The sequence below is a fragment of the Pleuronectes platessa genome, chromosome 8 (genome assembly GCF_947347685.1).
Source record: "Pleuronectes platessa chromosome 8, fPlePla1.1, whole genome shotgun sequence".
In the NCBI taxonomy this organism is placed as follows: domain Eukaryota; kingdom Metazoa; phylum Chordata; class Actinopteri; order Pleuronectiformes; family Pleuronectidae; genus Pleuronectes; species Pleuronectes platessa.
This window is the reverse complement of record NC_070633.1, coordinates 1,427,686-1,448,655: the sequence shown is the minus strand read 5'-3', so window position 1 is coordinate 1,448,655 and position 20,970 is coordinate 1,427,686. Positions and strand designations below refer to the sequence as shown.

At 40.8% G+C, this 20,970-nt stretch overlaps 1 protein-coding gene across 1 annotated transcript in view; it reads left to right on the top strand.

Moving 5' to 3' along the window:
• The first annotated feature begins 318 nt into the window (after positions 1 to 318).
• The window catches only part of LOC128445476 (storkhead-box protein 2-like), a 69,636-nt gene continuing 48,984 nt past the window's right edge, over positions 319 to 20,970 (top strand). The window contains 1 exon segment of the mRNA XM_053428172.1: positions 319 to 1,328. Coding sequence (XP_053284147.1) covers positions 989 to 1,328 — 340 coding nt within the window. The 5' untranslated portion in view covers positions 319 to 988.

The following is a 20,970-nucleotide window of genomic DNA, read 5'->3' as shown; positions in this document are numbered from 1 at the left end:
AACTCTGATTACTGTAACACACAGGAAACCATTGAACATGTAATAATTCATTATCATAAATACCAACAGGAAAGGCAAATTCTCATTAGTAGATTGGAAAAAGATCACATCAGATTGCAACTGGAAACAAGGCTGTCATTGAACTCTTGGCATTTAGGATATATATTTTCTTTTCTAACTTGAGCATGACCAATCAAAATATTTTTTTTGTAGACTGAAAAATATTCTGATTCACACTCCAGCTCAGAAGGGGGCGGTGATGCACCTAAAAGTCGTCTGCCAACCGCCGTAAAAATTCAACAGACTCCACAGAAGAAGAATAAGATGCGGTTTGTATAATTACCACTCCGTATCAGAGCTCCAAATAGTCGCCGTCATCATACCTGAACCTAGTTGAGAAGGTCCCGCATCTTGCAATGCTCGCCTGCACTGGACAAGAGCGTGGCAGGCCACAGCACGACACCGTTCTCCCACGGCTGCTGACATCGCCTGCTTATTAACCTTAAAAGCAGCAAACAAACATACAGGTGTCCCCAGAGCAAGGGTTTGTGATCGGCGATGAGAAGAGGGGGCTGGCTGCATCTGTTGCGTGTGAATTAATTTCCACATTAGCATCCAGTTAGCTAACTGTAATGTCAGACACTTAACGTAACTATGAGGTTTAAATTGAAAATCGCAAATGTCAGCTGTCATTTGGGGTGGGCAGTGCTTAAAGGGGATCTCCAGTAAATTCAGGTGTGGTAACGTGACTGTTTTATCACGTCCGTATAAGAAGGACCTGAAAGGTGCACGGATGTTCAGTGTAATGCTTTGGAGCTAACGGACTAGCTTGGTGGAAACATGTCGGTAGTCTGAAGAGCGTTGATTATAGCTTTACACAGTGCTAGCTAATATGGATGGTCTTACTTCCACCAAGGATCACTGTGTCTCGCATCGGAAAATGCAATGAGACGACTGCAAGAGGAAAACCTCTAAAGCCCGACGCGTAATGGAGACTTTCTTGCAGATAGCTCCCCACTCCCTGGCAATAGTGCTTTCCAGGGTCGAGACTGGGGAAGCGGCGGGGGCGGCCGGGGTATCAGAGAGCGATGAATTGCCGAGGCACCACACAGGCTATGATATATTTGCCGATTTCAAAGCAGAAAATACCCAGCAACGTGTGTGGAACCAACGGATTACCGACGCTATGTCCGAGACCTTCTTCCTGGGCTGGATAGACGAGCATGTGCTGCTGATCCAGGGGAAAGAGGACCATCTGGAGGTGTTGAGGGATGGATGGATGCGGAGGTACCTCAATCCTCCTCGGGGATTCACCATCAAATACCTTGGTAAGGCCTTTACACTCACATGTCTACTTAAGGTTGGGCCCACTCGTTTCCCCTGGCGTTTGCGTTTGTTTTCATTAAGACTGTGGGATACTACTGCCTCCATTCAGCACCCAGATTTTGAGGCTAACATCAAAACCATAGTCTGTGGGACTATTTCTCTCTTGCATCCAGACTTTAAAACGGAAATGTCAGTGCCTGAAAAATTTAAGAAGCAGTTGCATCATAGAGAAATATAATTGTTTTGGGTGCTGCTGTTCTACATTGTACTTACCCTTTATACCTGCTCATGCTCAGAACTAGACTAATACATTTTCTTTTGTAAAATGTATTAGTCACATAGACCCACAAAATGACATATGGCTTTATAGCTACCAATTTTAAGGTGAAATGGAAAGAGAGAATTATGTAGGTGGGGACGATGATGATTTTAGTCTTAACTTGGAGTATTTATGATGTGAATTTCACAGGCAGTACAACTAAAAAGATCGGTTGTCAAGTCAGGCCTCATGACTTGCACAGCTACTAACCCGCTGTAACATATGTTGAATGCCTTAGTTGCTCTTAATATAAGAGGAATCAGGTCTTAGCTGAAGTCCTTTAAACGTGTATTGATTCCTGTGGTTGCTACACTCCATTGCTCACTCACAGTCATACACTGAACTCTAAAGCCTTTTTCAGACATGAGCTCCAGGTAAAATCAACAGCTTTGGCAACGGAGTTTACCCAGTGTCTGCCTAACAACCCAGCAAAAAGTTCACTGCACAGACGCGTTCACAACAGCAACAAATCTCTTGCGTTATTCAGGAGAGAGGTGGTGCAGACAGAGACAGGAAGTGACTTATTATCTCCGCTTCGTAGATCACATGATCATGTTAACATCAGCCTGACACAGTCACCAACTCTTATCCCAAAATCTCTCTTGACATCTTCGTCAGTGTTTTCTACGTTTGTCACAGCTTTTTCACTGGGAGATATTAGTTTTCTTTTTTTTTGTTAGTTGATTTTTTTAATTTTTTGAGTATGTAGCGTGTTAGAAGTGTCATCAACCCCCTTACTTGTTCGTGATTACGTGTTCACACATTGACTTCTCCTGGATTTCTACGGACCTTATCCTAGTAGGCCAGGCGGATAATGTCTGTAGAAACTGTGGAGCGTTTCACTCGTTTTATTTGCGTTCATACATGCACCTCCTCCGGAGAAAATACGGAGGAAATGCAGAGCCCAGTACATGATAGCAGCTAATGTTGACTTTGTTACCAACTAGGCTAAAGCTGCAAATATTTCATTAATTATTTACAAGTTTTACAGAAACAAATGGGGGGGCTATTTTTTAACTGATAATAATTTATGTAATTCTTCAAGCAAAAGTGTCTATTCTGTTTTATGTCATGTTAAAATATGATCAATATACCCAGAAGTGTCCACCTGTGTAGTGCCACTTAAAGGGAAAGTTCATCCGAAAATGAAAATTCACTCATTATCTAGTCACGCCTATATCAATAGAGGGGTAGGTGAAGTGTATGAGTCCACAAAACCCTTTTGGAGTCTCGGGGGTGGGGGGGAAACTTGCTTGGAGCAGAATCCAATTGAATTCAATGGTGAGTCATTCTCCAGATGTAATTAAACAACAGAAAAATCAAAACATGCCTCCATACTGCTTCTGTGGTGTCATTCAAGTGTCCGGAAGCCCCGACATCTACAGTGAAAATGTATTTGCCCCCTTCCTGGTTTCTTAGATTTTTGCATATTTGGCACACTTTAATGTTTCTGATCATTAAACCAATTTGGATAAAAGTTATCCAAACCTACCTGGCCCTATGTGAAAAAGTAATTGCCACCCCATGATAAATCATGAATGAATTGTGATTAACAAATTTTTTGGGAAAGCTGAATTCAATTTCACTAGCCACACCCAGGCCTGATTACTGCCAGACCTGTTGAATAAAGAAATCAATTAAATAGAACCTGTCTGACAAAGTGAAGTAGGCTAAAAGATCTCAAAAAGCAAAACACCATGCCGCGATCTAAAGAAAAAAAACTTTAGGGCTGCCGCGATTAGTCGACGTCATCGACGCTGAAAATGCATCGACATCAACATTTTAAACCGAAGCGTCGGACCCACACAAATTATGAATTTACCTTAGGGCTGCTCGATTATGGAAAAAAATCCATCACTGCCGATCAGCACACACACAACTCGCCTCCTTTACTTTACTGTTGCCTGAGAGTGAGAGCCAGTCAGCTGGGCTGCTGAATGCTTTGGGGGAAGGACTGAGTTGCGCATGCGCGTCTCTTTCGAAAAAAATGCCAAATAATCGTTTCAACTCGATTATAGTAGTTTGGAGATTATTTGACCCCGTAATCGCAATCACGATTAAATTTCGATTAATCGAGCAGCCCTAATTTACCTTTTCGATTTCTATAACGTTTCATTTCAATTAATTATATCAAATGTAGTTCTTCAATATCACTACGTAACGTTTACACCAGACGCCGAAGCGCTGCACCGCGCAGCGCTATTCTGAAGCACGCAGGCGCCGAGCTGTTCGCACGGTACGCGCATTTGTCAGCGCCGGTCAGCCAACGATTCTGCTTTCTCTGCTTGTTGTTGTATGTAGCCCGTTCAATGTACTGGTTTGGGGGTAAATGATGATGATGATGGTCTTCATAGCCCTCCCATCCCTCTCTTTCTCTCTTTCTCTCTCTGTCTATCTGCTTGTGTGCTTGTAGCGGATGGGCAGAGGGGGTCATTTAATTATGTGATTGGGAAAATTGGGGAAATTAAAACTCCAGGACAAATTAAGGGGAATACAAAGTATGGGATGCATATTTGATCATTTATATCATATAAAATATGTCATTAATATCATTTAAAACCATTGTCCAGTGTGTTTCCTGGCCTGCGGCGAGCAGAAAAAATAGGCCGTGGTCTCGTTCAATGTTATTCACAACAGTTGATTGACACGTAGGTTTAGCTAATAGGAAGCCCCTATGTTGGTATGTTGTGGTCCAATAGGAGGAGGCAGTGAATGTGGGGGGCGGGGTCAGACACTGAATTGAGGACCCGAATAAAGATGTCAACATTAGTACACAGTCTGTCTCAGCACATTATTAAGCGAACTCGACAGACTCGACGCCGAAACCATCGGTGCTGGGCGCGCCGCGCATCGCAGCCCATGTGAACCGCACAAAGGTTTAACAGGGGGGTGGATAGGAGGCGATTGGCTTTCCTTGGCACCGCGCAGTACAGCGCAGTGAAATGAAATGGTCAATTAGATTTTTTTTGGCGGAAAATCAATCGTTTAGATCAGGGGTCTCGAACTCAAATTACCCGGGGGCCGCTGGAGGCAGTATCTGGGTGAGGCTGGGCCGCATCAGGTATTCCACAAAAAAAACTTTGCTAAAAAAATTCAAACTTCTCAAATGTCATTACTAACAGTTACTTAACTTCAATGGGTTCTTCTGAACATGAATAGAATATTGAAGAACATGAACGGTTCTTCTGAACATGGCTTCTCTTGCCTATTTCTTGCTGCCAGGGACCTGGCAGCGCTTCCTCTCACATAGCTGAGCCACATTTGGCTTGAGGGAGGAAGCAGTTGAGACCCTCAGAAGAGCTTTTCACACAAATATGTGCTCCCAAAAAGGCACATGGTCCGCTTGAACATTCGGGAAAGCTCAGGGAAGCTGGGGTTCAATTCTCGCAAAAATTGCCCAAGCTTGTCTTCTTTTCCACTCACCTCCCTGAACTTGGCTCTGAGGTCAGAGTTGCACTGCAGGTCAATGAGCTCCATTTGAAGCACAGGAGGGGCATCTTGCACATCAATGGAGAAGAGATCCGCAAAAATTTGAAAAGTGGCTCTGTGCGTCTTGAAGTCTGCAAATCTGTGATCAATTTCCTCCTGTAGCCTCAAAATGGCATCAACGTACTTCTCACCACTGAATGGTGTGCCTGCATTCAGGAGTGCCTTGCATGCTGGGAAATGGCAAAGGTTTGTCAGAGAGCTGGGCTTTCCATAACACAAGTTTTGTGGAGAATGCTCTCACGTTGTCATAGGCAGCACTGACGAGCTGCCCCTGGCCTTGTAACTTCTTGTTCAGTACATTCAGCTCATGCGTGATGTCAACAAGAAAAGCTAAGTCCATGAGCCATTTGGGATCACTTAGCACAGGAACAGCCACCCCATCATTCGCCATGAAGGCTTTCACTTCTGCTCTCAACTCAAAAAATCTCTTCAAGACGTTTCCCCTGCTGAGCCAACGTACCGCGGTGAAGTAGAGCACATCCTCATATTCTGACTCCATTTCCTCTAAAAAAGTACGGAACATCCGGTGCTTTAAGCCCCTGGATCTGATTTGGTTGATGCATTTCACAACAACAGACATCACATTGTCAAACTTCAGGCATTTGCTGCAAAGGGCCTGCTGATGGATGATGCAGTGCAAAGCAATGGCCTCCTCCACACCCTCCTCTTCTAGTTTTCTTTGAACAAGTGCCACCAGTCCATTTTTCTTCCCTGTCATTGATGGCGCTCCGTCGGTTGTTATTCCAACAAACTTCTTCCATGGCAAACCGGCATTCACAATTGCATCACACAGCTGGCAAAATATCTCCTGAGCGGTGGTGTGGCCATGCATTGGAATTACTGTGAGCAACTCCTCCATCACTTCAAAATTGTCATCAACACCACGGACATATATTGCAAGCTGGGCAGTGTCAGTGATGTCTGTACTCTCGTCAAGAGCGACTGAGTATGCATTGAAAAATTTGGCTTTCTCGCGCAGTTGATCATAAATGTCACTTGACAGGTCAGAAATGCGCTCTGCCACGGTGTTAGCAGAAAGGCTGATGTTGCTAAACTGACATTTCTTTTCCGGACAGACTATACTTGCAGCCTGTAAGATGCTTTGACGCGCTCCGGTGCGCGCACAGTAGAGAGCCGAAAGAGGGAGAGGAGAGGACTATATGAGGCAGCGTCATTGTGTGACCACGGGGTTCAAATGCTGCCGGCCACTGTCGGTCTTTCGCTGCCTTCAGTCACATCATCACATTTTTCTATACATTTTTGTGCTTACTTTATGCCGGCGTGTTGGCTTACCTGCGTTCCGGGACTTATTTGAGCAGATCCGGTACCTCTCGTATCGAAAAAAATATGAATATTAAAAAAAGAATTTTAAGAAATGACTAAAATAAAATATAACAATACAATGTAATCACTAGAAAATTACGGAGCCCCTGTTGACATCGGTGGATGAATTACTAATTTGTGGCCACGCAAAAACAAGATAATCTAATAAGTTATTTATAAAGCTTTCTTAACAACAGCATCACAATTTCATAAAATAATAACAAATGCAGACTTCTAAGATGAACCAAAATAATTATGCACATCGTCATGTACGGTCTGTGGCTCAGTGCGTAATTGTCACCACCAGAGGATGTGGGAATTTAGATCATTAAAATTCATCCACACATATCAGGTGTTAATAATAATGTAAAGCAGCCCAGACTGTAAAATGTAGATATTAGCTCAATGCCATGTTATAAACTGCTGCGGTTTAGAATAATCCGTCTGCGTAAAGAAGCTCCCAAAACCTCACAGCGCAGCGTGTGCGTAAAGGAGCCAATTTAACAAATTGTGTGTGTGTGTTCCGTTCGTTTTCTCCACTGGACACAGAAGTCGCCTTTGCTCAAGATGTCACTTTATTAATAACTGACACAAAGACTGATACCGTCACTGCAGTATAGCCTAAATAAGTCCCACTGCATTGTAAGTGGCATGTGTGTGCTGTCTTGAGCGTCGTTTTATGTGCGTTCCGGGACCTGTGCTGGTCGTACCTGCACTGTCATATGAACTTAGCGTTCCGGCACCTTGTGATTTACAAATGAAGCACTGGATACATCATGACCTGCGCTAAAAGAGGGCGGAAAACTATGAATTTCACCCTCCTGCTCTCCGCACATCCAAAGCCACTCTTTTCTCTCCCGGCTCTCTCTCGCACTCACTCTCACACACACGACCCCGCCCCCCATGTCACTCACATGCATGGTGCATTCACTGGACAGGCACACAGTAGGAAACCAGAAAATCATAACATTGTCCCACGTAGCAGCTAACAGCGGGGTTGCTACAATATAAAACTCGCGGGCCGCACTAACATTAAACATTCATATTAAGGTGGGAGCCACAAAGTATCGTCCCGAGGGCCGCAATTGGCCCGCGAGATTGAGACCCCTGGTTTAGATTAATCGACGCAACGGTAAATTAGTCGACACATTAATCGATAGAAAAATAGTCATTAGTCGCAGCCCTAATTGACATGTATCAGTCTGGAAAGGGTTAAGAAGCCATTTCTAAGGCTTTGGGACTTCAGTGAACCACGGTAAGAGCCATTATCCACATATGGAGAAGACTTGGAACAGTGGTGAACCTTCCCAGGAGTGGCGGGTCTACCAAAATAACTCCAAGAACACATCGACCACTCATCCAGGAGGTCATAAAAGACCCGAGAACAACATCTAAGGAACTGCAGGCCTCACTTGCCTCAGTTACGGTCAGTGTTCGTGATTCAACAATAAGAAAGACACTGGGCAAAAATGGAATCCATGGGAGATTTCCAAGGCGAAAGCCACTGCTGACCAACACAGCATTTCATAAAAACAACATCATACCAACAGTCAAACATGCTGGTGGTAGTGTGATGGTCTGGGGCTGCTTTGCAGCTTCATGACCTGGACATCTTGCCATAATTGATGGAACCATGAATTCTGCTCTCTACCAGAAAATCCTGAAGGAGAATGTCTGGCCGTCAGTTTGTGACCTCAAGCTCAAGCGCACTTGGGTTATGCAGCAGGACAATGATCCAAAACACACCAGCACGTCCACATCTGAATTGCAAAAAAAAAGTCCGGACTTAAATCCGATTGAGATGCTGTGGCATGACCTTAAACAAGCCGTTTATACAACAAACAAAAAAACTACAATGTGGCTGAATTAAAACTATTCTGCAAAGAAGAGGGAGCCAAAACTCCTCCACAGCGATGTGAAAGACTCATTGCCAGTTATCGCAAATGCTTGATTGCAGTTGTTGCCGCCAAGGGAGGCACAACCAGTAATTAGGTTTAGGGGGCAATTACTTTTTCACATAGGACCAGGTAGGTTTGGATAGCTTTTTTCCCTTTTAATAAATGAAATCATAAATTAAAAACTTAATTTTCTGTTTACTTGGGTTATCTTTGTCTAATATTAAAATTTGTTTGATGATCTGAATAATGTAAATAATTGATTCAAATAATTTGCCTCAAAGCTTAGTTTATTCCATATACTACCGGCGATTGTGTGTTTATGGGCTCTCTGTGCATTACAAAGGAACCAAGATGACAGAAATAATTGCTTACAATTAGGGCTATCAAACTAAAAATTGTTTTAATCAGATCAATCAAAGGTTAGCTGATATATACATTTAACATTTGTTTTTTCTGTTGATGACAAGTCCAAATGATAGTTATTAAAATAAAATCTTACTGAAACATTACCACACCAAAAAAAATGTAATCAAACTCTAAGATAATCTTTATCCTAAACAATCGGGGCATCTTAGACAATGTTTATTAATTTATTTTTTAGCAAATATAGGATAGTTGAATAAAGCTTCATTTATTTTTAAATCAGACTAGGGATGGGCATAATTAATCGACGATCGATTAATTGATCATTAAGAATTTCGTCGATGAAATAATTTTTTCATCGAGATTATATATTTGTAAAAACATTTAACATTATGTTTTTTTATATTATTATTATTTTATTTTGGAGGGAAAAAAAACGAGGGTCAGTTGTGTTTAGTCGCACTGGCTCCGCTGCTTAAGATTACGGCAGCGCATATTTTGTTCATCTTGTAATAAAGATCTCAATGAGGAAACACGCTTTGTTTTTCACTGCATTTTAATGTAGCTTATAAATAGTTAAATTTTTTACTTGAAAATATTAATGATTAATCGAAAATTCGTCATTAACTCTCCCGACGATCGACGAAGACAATTTAATCGAACGCCCATCCCTAAATCAGACAAACAACCAAATCTTTACACAATTAAATGTGAATGTAAAATCTGAGTCTGAGTCACTCTTTAGAAGCAGTGTTGAGCCTGATCACACTTAAGAAGAACAAGTTTCAAGTTCAGTTCATTCGTTTATTTAGGTGACAAAAGTACGGTCATGTGTTTGATTATGAATCGATGGTGTCGGATCATGTCTGCGTGCTGTCCACTCATTTTACCACTGAGTCCTGACTGTTAGCGTCTCGTGTTGCAATCAGCACAAAATGTTGACGAGTCATTTTCATGATGTTTAAATACAGCCTTATAAACTCTGGAATCAAAGAAACACTAAGTTACTTCATGTACTTATCGGGTCCTGATAACTAGTGAGGAGTGTTTATAGTTTAAGTGAGAGCAGAGTGGAGGAGGACACAGAAACTCCAGCTTGGTACAAATGTATTATTTATCCGATTACTTGATTAATCGATAGAATACTGGATTACTAAAATAAATCGATAGCTACACACCTAGAGCGAGTTTGGTGTGGAACAACTTGACTATCCCAAACAGAGCCCTGACCTCAACCTCATCAACATCTGTGGCGATTGCAAGCCAGGCCCTCTCGTCCAACATCAGTGTCTGACCTCATAAATTCTCTTTTTAATGTATGGGCAAAAATTCCCACAGACACACACATTCTTTTCAGAAGAATGGAAGCTGTTGTAACTATTAATGCCTATGGATTTAGAATGAGATGTCATAAAACGCTCCTGTAGGTGTCCCAATACTTGTGTCCATATAACATATCACATTCAGATTCACGTTCAGATGCCATAGAAGAAATAAACTCATGATAGTGAAATGGAGTTCTAAACGAGTCCTTTACTACAGAGTGTTTGTTCATAACGGTGATATAGAGCTGAGTAATGTTTGAGTAATGAGCTGGGAGGGCCAATTGAGGTGCATCGTTAGTGAACCTGTAATGAGATAACGACTGCTGCACACCCCCCCACATTTTTTACATAATTAAGTCGCAGCTTCTTGCAGTTAAATAATTGCACAGGCGAATGTAAAAATTGTCATAAGATGAATTGTGCAGCATAGGTTAATTTATTCAAGCAATTCATTCATTTATTTATGTCATTAATTCTGTGTTAATTAGGTCGCTGGGTTAACTCATTCTAAAGCTTGTTGGGTTTTAGTTGGGTGATCATCAGATCTATTACTTCTGTCTCGATTTAGCCAGTACATGGGAGTTTTGCCCTAAGCTTAGCTGCTTAGCTAATCAAAAGTAGTTGATGCTTAGTTCTACACTGTAAAAAAACTGGCAGCTGCGGTTGCCAGCTTTAGTTGCCAGAACTTCACCGTAATAAATACAATAAAACTTTTTTATACTATTATGGTAAAAGGATATAGGCATATGGAAGTAAATGAGTCTCATCCACTTTTTACATTTTAAAGCCTTTGAATTCCTAGTTGTGAATTTTTTTTTACATTGAAATTATTTATTATTATTTTTTTTGCCACTGCTACCAGTATACAAGTAATTTTCACTTTTTTTGATGTCACAAATATAGTATTTCAACATTGTTTATTATTTATTCTCACACTGGATTGTACTCATAAGAAGAGGAGGACTCTTCTTCCACTGAATCTGTATCAGAGTAGGCCAACAAGAAGGAAGACATCCGTGGCTTTTTTGGATCCTCTGTCTCTCTTCTCACAGGTGCAAAACGCATCACACCTTTGTCCTTTAGCATCAGGTTGCGCAGTAATGCCCACACCTCACCTCTTTCCTCTTTCAAGAGGCCCTTCAAGTCCTTAAGCCTGGGGTCACACAGTGTCGCAATCTTCGGCATCTTCAGATTGGTATTCTCTTTGCGTTTGGCAAGGTCTGCAGTAAAGGTGTCTTTGAATTTCACCACATACAGTTGCAATCAGAAATATTCAACCCCCCAAAGATTTTAAGGATTTATCAATTAAAGTTGACAGAATCTTTCATCTTTGAGCAAGATTCTGCTTCGGATGACTTCTTTATGAGTTGAGTGATACAGAAAATCAACACGGAAAATGCATGATGTAGTATTTGTGTGTAGCAGTATATTTTGTTAAGATAGCCATGTCACAATTATTCAACTCCTATATAATATTGTTGTTTTTAAAGCTGTCTTAAAGTTGAGTTGAAACATTATTAAGCCTTTGGGAACTCTATACTGATCCTTCATTTGCTTCAGCTGTGATGCATACAGTGCCTTGCATAAGTATTCACCCCCTTTGGACTTTTCTACATTTTGTCATGGTATAACCACAGATTAAAATTTATTTCATCGTGAGTTTATGTAATGGACCAACACAAAATAGTGCATCATTTGGAAGTGGGGGGAAATATTACATGGATTTCACAATTATTTACAAATAAAAATCTGAAAAGTGTTGAGTGCATATGTATTCACCCCCTTTACTGTGAAACCCCTAACAAAGATCTGGTGCGACCAATTGCATTCACAAGTCACATTTGCAAGTCACATAATTAGTAAATAGGGTCCACCTGTCTGCAATTTAATCTCAGTATAAATACACCTGTTCTGTGACGGACTCAGAGTTTGTTGGAGATCATTACTGAACAAACAGCATCATGAAGACCAAGGAGCTCACCAAACAGGTCAGGGATAAAGTTGTGGAGAAATATGAAGCAGGGTTAGGTTATAAAAAAATATCCAGAGCTTTGAACATCTCTCTGAGCACCATAAAATCCATCATAAGAAAATGGAAAGAATATGGCACAACCGCAAACCTACCAAGAGGAGGCCGTCCACCCAAACTGAAGAGTCGGACAAGGAGAAAATTAATCAGAGAAGCAACCAGGGGGCCCATGGTTACTCTGGAGGAGTTGCAGAGATCCACAGCTGAGGTGGGAGAATCTGTCCACAGGACAACTATTAGTCGTCTACTCCACAAATCTGGCCTTTATGGAAGAGTGGCAAGAAGAAAGCCATTGTTGAAAGGGATCCATAAAAAATCCCGTTTGGAGTTTGCCAGAAGCCATGTGGGAGACACAGCAAACATGTGGAAGAAGGTGCTCTGGTCAGATGAGACCAAAATTGAACTTTTTGGCCTCAATGCAAAACGCTATGTGTGGCGAAAACCCAACACTGCCCATCACCCTGAGCACACCATCCCAACAGTGAAACATGGTGGTGGTAGCATCATGCTGTGGGGATGCTTCTCTTCAGCAGGTACAGGGAAACTGGTCAGAATAGAGGGAAAGATGGATGGAGCCAAATACAGGGAAATCCTTGAAGAAAATCTGATGCAGTCTGCAAAAGACTTGAGACTGGGGCGGAGGTTCATCTTCCAGCAGGACAATGACCCTAAACATACAGCCAGAGCTACAAAGGAATGGTTTGGATTAAAGAATGTTAATGTCTTAAAATGGCCCAGTCAAAGCCCAGACCTCAATCCAATAGAGAATCTATGGCAAGACTTGAAGATTGCGGTTCACAGACGGTCTCCATCCAATCTGACTGAGCTTCATCTTTTTTGCCAAGAAGAATGGACAAACCTTTCCATCTCTAGATGTGCAAAGCTGGTAGAGACATACCCCAAAAGACTTGCAGCTGTAATTGCAGCGAAAGGGGGTTCTACCAAGTATGGACACAGGGGGGTGAATACTTATGCACCCAACAGATGTCAACTTTTTTGTTCTCATTATTGTTTGTGTCACAATAAAATTTATTTTGCCCCTCCAAAGTACTATGCATGTTTTGTTGATCAAACGGGAAAAAGTTTATTTAAGTCTATTTGAATTCCAGTTAGTAACAGTACATAATGGGAAAAAGTCCAAGGGGGGGTGAATACTTATGCAAGGCACTGTATATAAACCCCACCCATGAAGGTATTCCAGGTGAGTTGCAATCATGGGAAAGACAAAGGAGCTTCCACAAAAGCTGAGAGAGGAGATTATTTCATCACACCTGAAAGGCCTTGGGTAGAAGAATAGTTACCAAAAAAATTATATTCCAAGAGACACAATTGGGAACATTATAAGGAAGTTTAAAACTGATGGAGCAGCTTCAAACCTGCCTGGCCATGGAAGAAAGACCAACATTTCATCAAGGACCCTCAGCAACTTAGTCAGAACAACTCCGATAAACCCCTGTGTGACTGCAAGACACCTACAGGATGACCTGATGAAGGCTGGTACAAGTGCTTCAGTGGCAACTATAAGACGTGCACTGAATTAAAAAGGACTTCATGGCCGGCTTCAAGACATACTCAGCTCTTGACCACAAGGAACATCAAAAGTCGACTAGAATATGCCAGGAGGAATTTGGATAAGACTACTGAGTTTTGTGTCACAGTTCTATGGACTGTTGAAACCAAACTGGAACTGTTTGTACATATGGACCAGCGGTATGTCTGGCGTGTGAAAGGCCAGGCTTATGACCATAAGAATACCATCCCCACAGTCCAGCATGGAGGTTGGTCAAAGATGATGTTGGGCTGTTTTTCTGCGGCAGGAACTAGCAATCTTTATTGTGTACATGGCATCATGGATTCACAGAAATACCAGGCCATTTTAAAGAGGAATGTGATGCCTTCTGTTGACAAATTAAACCTTGGTGATCATTGGACTTTCCAGCAAGACAATGATCCAAAGCAAAACCTACAAGTCCACCAAAGCTTGGTTGAGAAAAAGATCCTGGAACGTACTGGAGTGGCATTCACAGTCACCAGATTCAAATTTGATTGAATATCTTTGGTGGGATTTAAAGAAGGCAGTTGCAGCATGGAAGCCATCAAACATCACTGATGTAGATGTTTTTGCACTTGAAAAGTGGGCAAAGATTCCAATCGAGAGGTGTTAGAAGCTTGTCCGCACTTACCAAAAACATTTTTTAGAAGTTATAAAAGCTAGAGGATGCGCCACAAAGTACTGAAGCTGGGGGGTTGAATAATACTGCACATGCACATGTGTTGAAAGAGTTAAATTTTTCATTTGAACTTCAAAGTTAAGTCAGCTTCTGTTATCAAAATAACTAAAATACGCATCACTAAATATCTTTTGTTGTTTGATGAGGTTTTTTTGTCATTTATTGTCATCTGTCATCCACATCACTACAATATCTATTGAGGTGAGGCGCTTGAATATTTCTGATTGCAACTGTAGATGGGATCATCATCAGATGAATCAATCACCCTGGACAGGTGGCACAGGGCTGGTAAGACCACTGAACAGGAAACATACTGCTCTCCTCCCAGTATTTCAGTCACATGTCTGCAATAAAAGGTGCAGGCATTTTTTAATAAGGGCCTTAAATCAATCACTCTCACACACATGCACACACACACACACACAGGACAGGGAAACAGAAAGTTCAAGGCAGACCAAAATGCACATGAGAGGACTGAAAGATTGGACTTGCCTGCATGGTTCAAGTAGCCGCTCCAACTTCTCCAGTTTAGCCAGCTCCGGTGCAGTCAACATCGAGATTTTGGTCTTGTGCTGAGCCAGGGTGGCAGCAAGCAGACCCTTGTTTCGCTGGATCCGTTTGATCATCTCCAAAGCAGAATTCCTTAGAGTGGCATCATCTTGAACTAGCGACTCTTCCTGCTGTCCTTGTGCAGTTAGCTGTGCTCTCAACTCTCGATCATTTGACGGGCTGTGTTTGAAGTGCTCAGTCCTCAGCTCTCTCCATCTTGAACTCGGTTTCTCCTAGCTAACTGACTGCAGGCACGCGGCGGTTTCGTGTCAGGGGTAACAACAAACAAAGTTGCGTTAACTGCATTAAAATATTTTATCGCATTAATCTCGGCCACTATAATCTCATAGATTAACGCGTTAACTTTGACATCCCTAAAACTAAGAGTTTACCCACCGAACAAACCAGAAATTAACTCCTCTGTGTCTGTTGTTACCGATACAGTCTATGGTTGTTACTGTAGAAAAGGCCTTAAACCCGGTGGACTCTAAACTAATAATCAAAGCTAAAGCAATAATGTCCTTGCACGGTGCTCGGGCCGTATTAAAAACAAACTAACAGTAAACGTGTAGGTGTAAAAACCTCTCAATTGACTAATAACGACAGAATCAGAGTAAATGTGAGAGAAGTGATTGAGAAGTGAATCTCTCTTGCGCACACATTGGCATTACATGATCACAAGAGCCCTGACTTGGTCTGCCGGAGGTTTGGTCTAATTTGATACAATCGATTGCTTATCCTTTGTATCCTGGATGTTTAATACAAATTTTAGCACTCAAATTTTGGCATCTGAAATTGAACAACTTGAATAGATATATACTTTGAATTTTGAACATTAAAATCTGGATGAGATCAAACATTCTCAAACTGAACAGTAAAAGACTGAGCTCATGGTTGTGTCCCCCAAGGCTCTGCTCCAGAAGGTTGGAGATGACTTCCTGATCATCGGCGGCTGATCAATCTTCCAATCCCCAAAGGTCCGCAACCTCAACGTCATTCTTGACTACACCCTTTCCTGCCAATCCTACATCAAATCCGTTTCCAAATCTGCCTTCTTTTTCCTCAAAAACATCTCCAGACTCCGGCGTTTCAATCAATCTATCAAATTTTTTCTTTGTATAGCCAACATTTATATAGCGCTTTTCTAGTCTTGATGACCACTCAAAGCGCTTTACAGTACAGTTTTAGATTCACCCATTCACACAGTGCATCAAATCACAGCACTTTGTTATTCTATGGGGGCCATTCAGGGTTCAGCATCTTGCCCAAGGACACTTCGGCATGCAGATGTGTCAGACTGGGGATCGAACTGCCGACCTTCAGGTCGGAGGACGACCACTCTACCCCTCAGCCACAGCCGCCCCACTTTACTGGAGTCCTGTCCGGTGTACCTGACAACATCCTGAACTCCGCTGCCAGGGTTCTCACCCACACTAAGCCCTGGCAGCACATCAAACCGGCCCTCATTCACCTCCCCCGATAAATACCTTTATTATAATTTACCAGTATTAAATACACAATCCCCTTTCTCACCTATAAATCCCTCCACACACCTTAACCCCACCATATTTAACTAACCTGTGTCGCAGCCCACACCCTCTGGAACGCTTTCCCTGCCGAAATACGCAACACAGAATCTCTCGACATCTTCAAAAAAACTCCTCAAGCAGCACCTCTTCACTAAGGCATTTGGCCTCAGTTAATGCTCCACCCTGCTGTTTATTTCTATCCTGTTTTGTCATATTCATTATTTCTTTTCTCTTCTGTTTCTAACCTCAGATAAATATTTAAAGTGTTCTTGGGTCCCATGAAAGGCGCTATATAAATGCATCCATTATTATTGTTATGATTATTGAAAATAAATGTGAAAAACACTTGTACTGAAATTCAGTGACAAAAATACAAATGCATAAAAAGTCAGTGTTAGGAATTGAAGGCTTATTAAGGATATTAAAAAATCTGATCAGACTTATTCACTACATTTTTTTGTCATTCTGATTTTACCGTTAAGGTTGGAGTCGGATTCCGTATTTTACTGCTTAAATACCGTTTTTTTTTTTTTTTTTTTTTTTAAAAGATTATTTTTTGGCATTTTTATGCTTTTATTGATAGTTTTAGAGACAGAGTTGAAATGGGGCAGAGAGGGGAGTGACATGCAGAGAACGACCGCGGGCTGGAATCGAACCCGGGTCTGCTGCTGGCCAAGGCCCATGGGGGGGACGCCCTACCAACTGAGCTAAGGGCGCCCCCTTAAATACCGTTTTTTTACCATTGAAGGAAATACAGTTTTGCCGTTTAATTAACATGAAAATACCATAAGGATACCGTATAAATAAATTTGGTGCCATTAAATATGACAGTATTTTTACAGTGTGCAATATAAAAAACGACTTTATTCTGTATACAATCTCTTAAGATGCTGTATAAATAAAGATTTTACCATTAAATCTGAAGGTGTTTTACTGTACAATTAATATTCTAAAATAAATCCCTTAAAATGTGTTCCCATGAAATATGACTACTGTGAAATTAACATTCCGAAGTAAAGGTTTTGCCCTTTAAAGAAACCAGCTCATTGTTAATTGGGGTATAAGTCAGGTTAAACTTTTTAAAATCTGTGATCTAAAATCTTAATATACTCAACATAGATGGCACAAAGAAAAACAAAAACACTTTAACAGTAAAATACTGGTAACTGTGCTTGTCATATCACTCAAAACACATCTCTTATAACACATATAAGGTAAAAGTTGTATTTAATATTTTAATTGTCAAAAAGGGAGCATGCAAGGGAGCAGTATGTAGACAAAGAGGGTCCTGCCATGTTGGAGGTAATGAGTTACTGAAATGTATTGGGAACCCAGGACACAAGCATCAGGTAGAGAGCAGAGAGAACAATCACCCGATCAAAATAGTTTTTATTTACATTAAAGTGGTGGTGGGGGATATTGCAAAAAGTATATCAAAGTATCCACATTTTTCTGGCAATTTGACAATGGTTTAAAAATGAAAGGACACTCAAACACCTATTTTAGCTACATTTTCATAGTTAGGCCTGTCATTGGTTATAATTAGTTGTCCTAAAATATCGTGGTCTTTGAACAGTTGAATCAAAGGCGAACAGAGCCAGTAGGCTATAAAATACAGCAATATCTATGATAATTTAAAGTGGTTGATTTACTTTTACAATTATCATTAAAGACACATTTTTGTTTTAAAAGTGCAAAATTACTGGTTCATTGGTAAGTTTAATGCACAGAAGAACAAACACATATCCTATGAGTGAGTGACCGGAATTTGCTACTTTCTGCCCTTGGCTGTATATGGCACAATGTGAAAAAAGTAATTTTTCAATTGTTATATGAATACATGAAATGTTGATATAGACTCTGCTAGCAATTGGAATAATGTAATTTGGCTGATGGCAGGGCAGTGGGTAGGATTTAGAAATTAGGGTGGTTTCTTTTGTTTTTTAAGGGAGCCTTATCTGTAAATACCTGACTTTGTTTGATGTTATTCTTTAATTTGACAAATCAAAAGGATGTAAAGAGACCACCATTTCATTTTTCCTACTTTCTGTGTTCCTTACTCTGTCTGACCTGCTCTCCTTTGTTCTCCTCCTCTCTATTCTTCCCTGTCCTGCTCCTCTTTGTTTTCCTCTTCTTTCTGCTCCTCTCTGTTGTCTTCCTCTCTGTTCTTCATTTAATCTCTCCCACACAGATAGCTGTATTATAGAAAGCTGTCAGTTTCAAGCATTTTCACATTATTCAGATGTAGAGATACAGTGGGGGACAGAGGTTTAGTGGAGTAGCCAAAAACTGTAATCCAATAAAAGTACTGTTATTTTAGCAAAAACAATTGCTCAAGTAGAAGAAAAATTGGTCTTATAAATGTCTTGAGTAAGTGAGTAACTAACTTAAAAAATAAATAAAAGAATGCAAAAACCTTAAATTGCACTTAAGGGGAGATACAGTGTGCGGACTGCTGTCTTCTATAGGTCCAGCACATGCCTTTGACGGTATTTGGATGTGTCTGACTACTATGCCCGGTTTGAAGGTTAAATCCACCCCCTAAAATTAGTTATTGTGAACTGATTATTGGCCCAGTTCTAGGGCTGGGCGATAAAGCGATAAAGCGAAATTGATAATTATCGAGATATAACTTTTCCTCGATAGATATTTAAGACATGTCGATGTAACGTCGATAGAACTCATCCGATCCCTGTTTTGACAGACAAAACTAACAGCGGATAAAAGACTGCATCGATGCAGAGTCATTGTTTTAACGGGTTTCCACCGCTGAATAATTATAACACAGCTGCTTCAGAACAGACGCTCATTAAAGGTCTGGTAATTCTGTGTCAGTCTGTGAGTCTTCTTCCTTGTCACTCCCCCTCTGACCTGCGCTCACTTTACACTTTAACAATAAACACTGATCATAAGTTATTAGTACACGTACAGTACTGACATTTACTTTGTTTGTTTGATTCGCTCTATAGTTTATGAGACATGTTTAAACCTGCTACACAACACAAGACGTAACGTGATGCCCACAGTCAGGAAATCAGGGTTAAAGTGATCAGAACGATCCGGAGTCATGATTCGAACCATCAATTAATAGGTAAAAACATGTGATTGTCAGTTTGTGTGTGAAGGACAGAGATGAGCAGGGACACACACAAATACACACACAATTTTATTTCAATTATTGTTATTACCATTGTTGTTACTATTAGTAATTTGTTGGTTTGTTGTGTCCATTTCTGCCAATAAAGCTTAATTGACTTGAACATGAAACTAGTTTTCTATTACATAACATGTGACACAGCATGAGTACTTAATATTCAGCATAGAAGATATATACACCCATCTGTGTTTTGCTATTAGAAAAATAAAACTCTCAGTCCTCAAGTTTTAAAGATGTTTTTACACTGTGCGTGACAATTTTCCTATGAGTCTTAACTGTACCGCCCGCAAACTTAATACTTTTCAGCAAATTAATTGTCCATTTATGAACTTTATTACTTTGATTTTTGATGACTTTATAAGGTGGCGCTGGAACTGTGTGGCTGGGTTCACACGTCAAATTCTCCTGAATTTCTACGGACTATATACTAGGAAGCCAGGCGGAGAAAGTCCGTAGAAACTACGGAGCCTTTCAATCAGACATTTGCGTTCACACATCCTGAACATGAACAGAGCAAGAGCAAAACAAAGAATAGACACAAGCGAAGATGTTAAGAGAGTTTTTAACTATAAGGGCAGACGGCAGTATGTTGTATAAGAAAGCATGTAATCTCCGCAGCGGAATTACTATGATACGTCCTGCCCCTGTCTGCGGTCCACCCCTCAATTGAATGGTTCGTAGAATTCCCATGTTGTGAACGTGTCTAAGCGGAGTATCTCCCAAGTGCCCCTGGCTGCAGCTCGCAGATCGAGGAGGAGCTTAAATTTCCCTAAATGTGGGCTGGTCTAAACGTTTCGCTCGAGCTCGGGGGCGCCATCTTTAGGCGCAGATCCGGCAGCACATTCTCAAACATCAATACAGCACAGCACAATGACTTAGAGACATACTTTTAACTTGTCAAATGTCTTTTTTTACTATGAAAAATGAATAAATAAATATATATAAAAACCAGACACATATTATTTTGAACACTCAATTATATTAGCTAAGTCAAATAAACCAGACAGAAGACTTTGCATCATTGATTTTTTTTATTTTCACCATCCTTCCAACCCTGTTCCCGGTTTGCAGTTTGTCAATTTCCCAGCGTCTATAAAGGAAACAGATCACAGTTCTTATAGGCACAATAACAATGCAAGATGTAAAACAGATAATTGAAATAAGTGGAGGGATTACGATTTGGTCTAGCAATAGTTGACTACAAGACTAATTAATCACATGACCTCTCACCTGTAGCCCTCCTTCCACTCGTCGCCTTTTCCTGTCCTGCAATCGGTCTTCTTCAGACCTTAGTGATTTAATGACAACATACATTCACTATGAAAACATTCATGTTGGTCTGTTGACAGTGAGTAAAACTGTTTTTTTTTGTGATTTGATTCAAAAGTGTGATATTCAGGGCACTTACGGCATGGGGAAGTTCTGCAGGAGA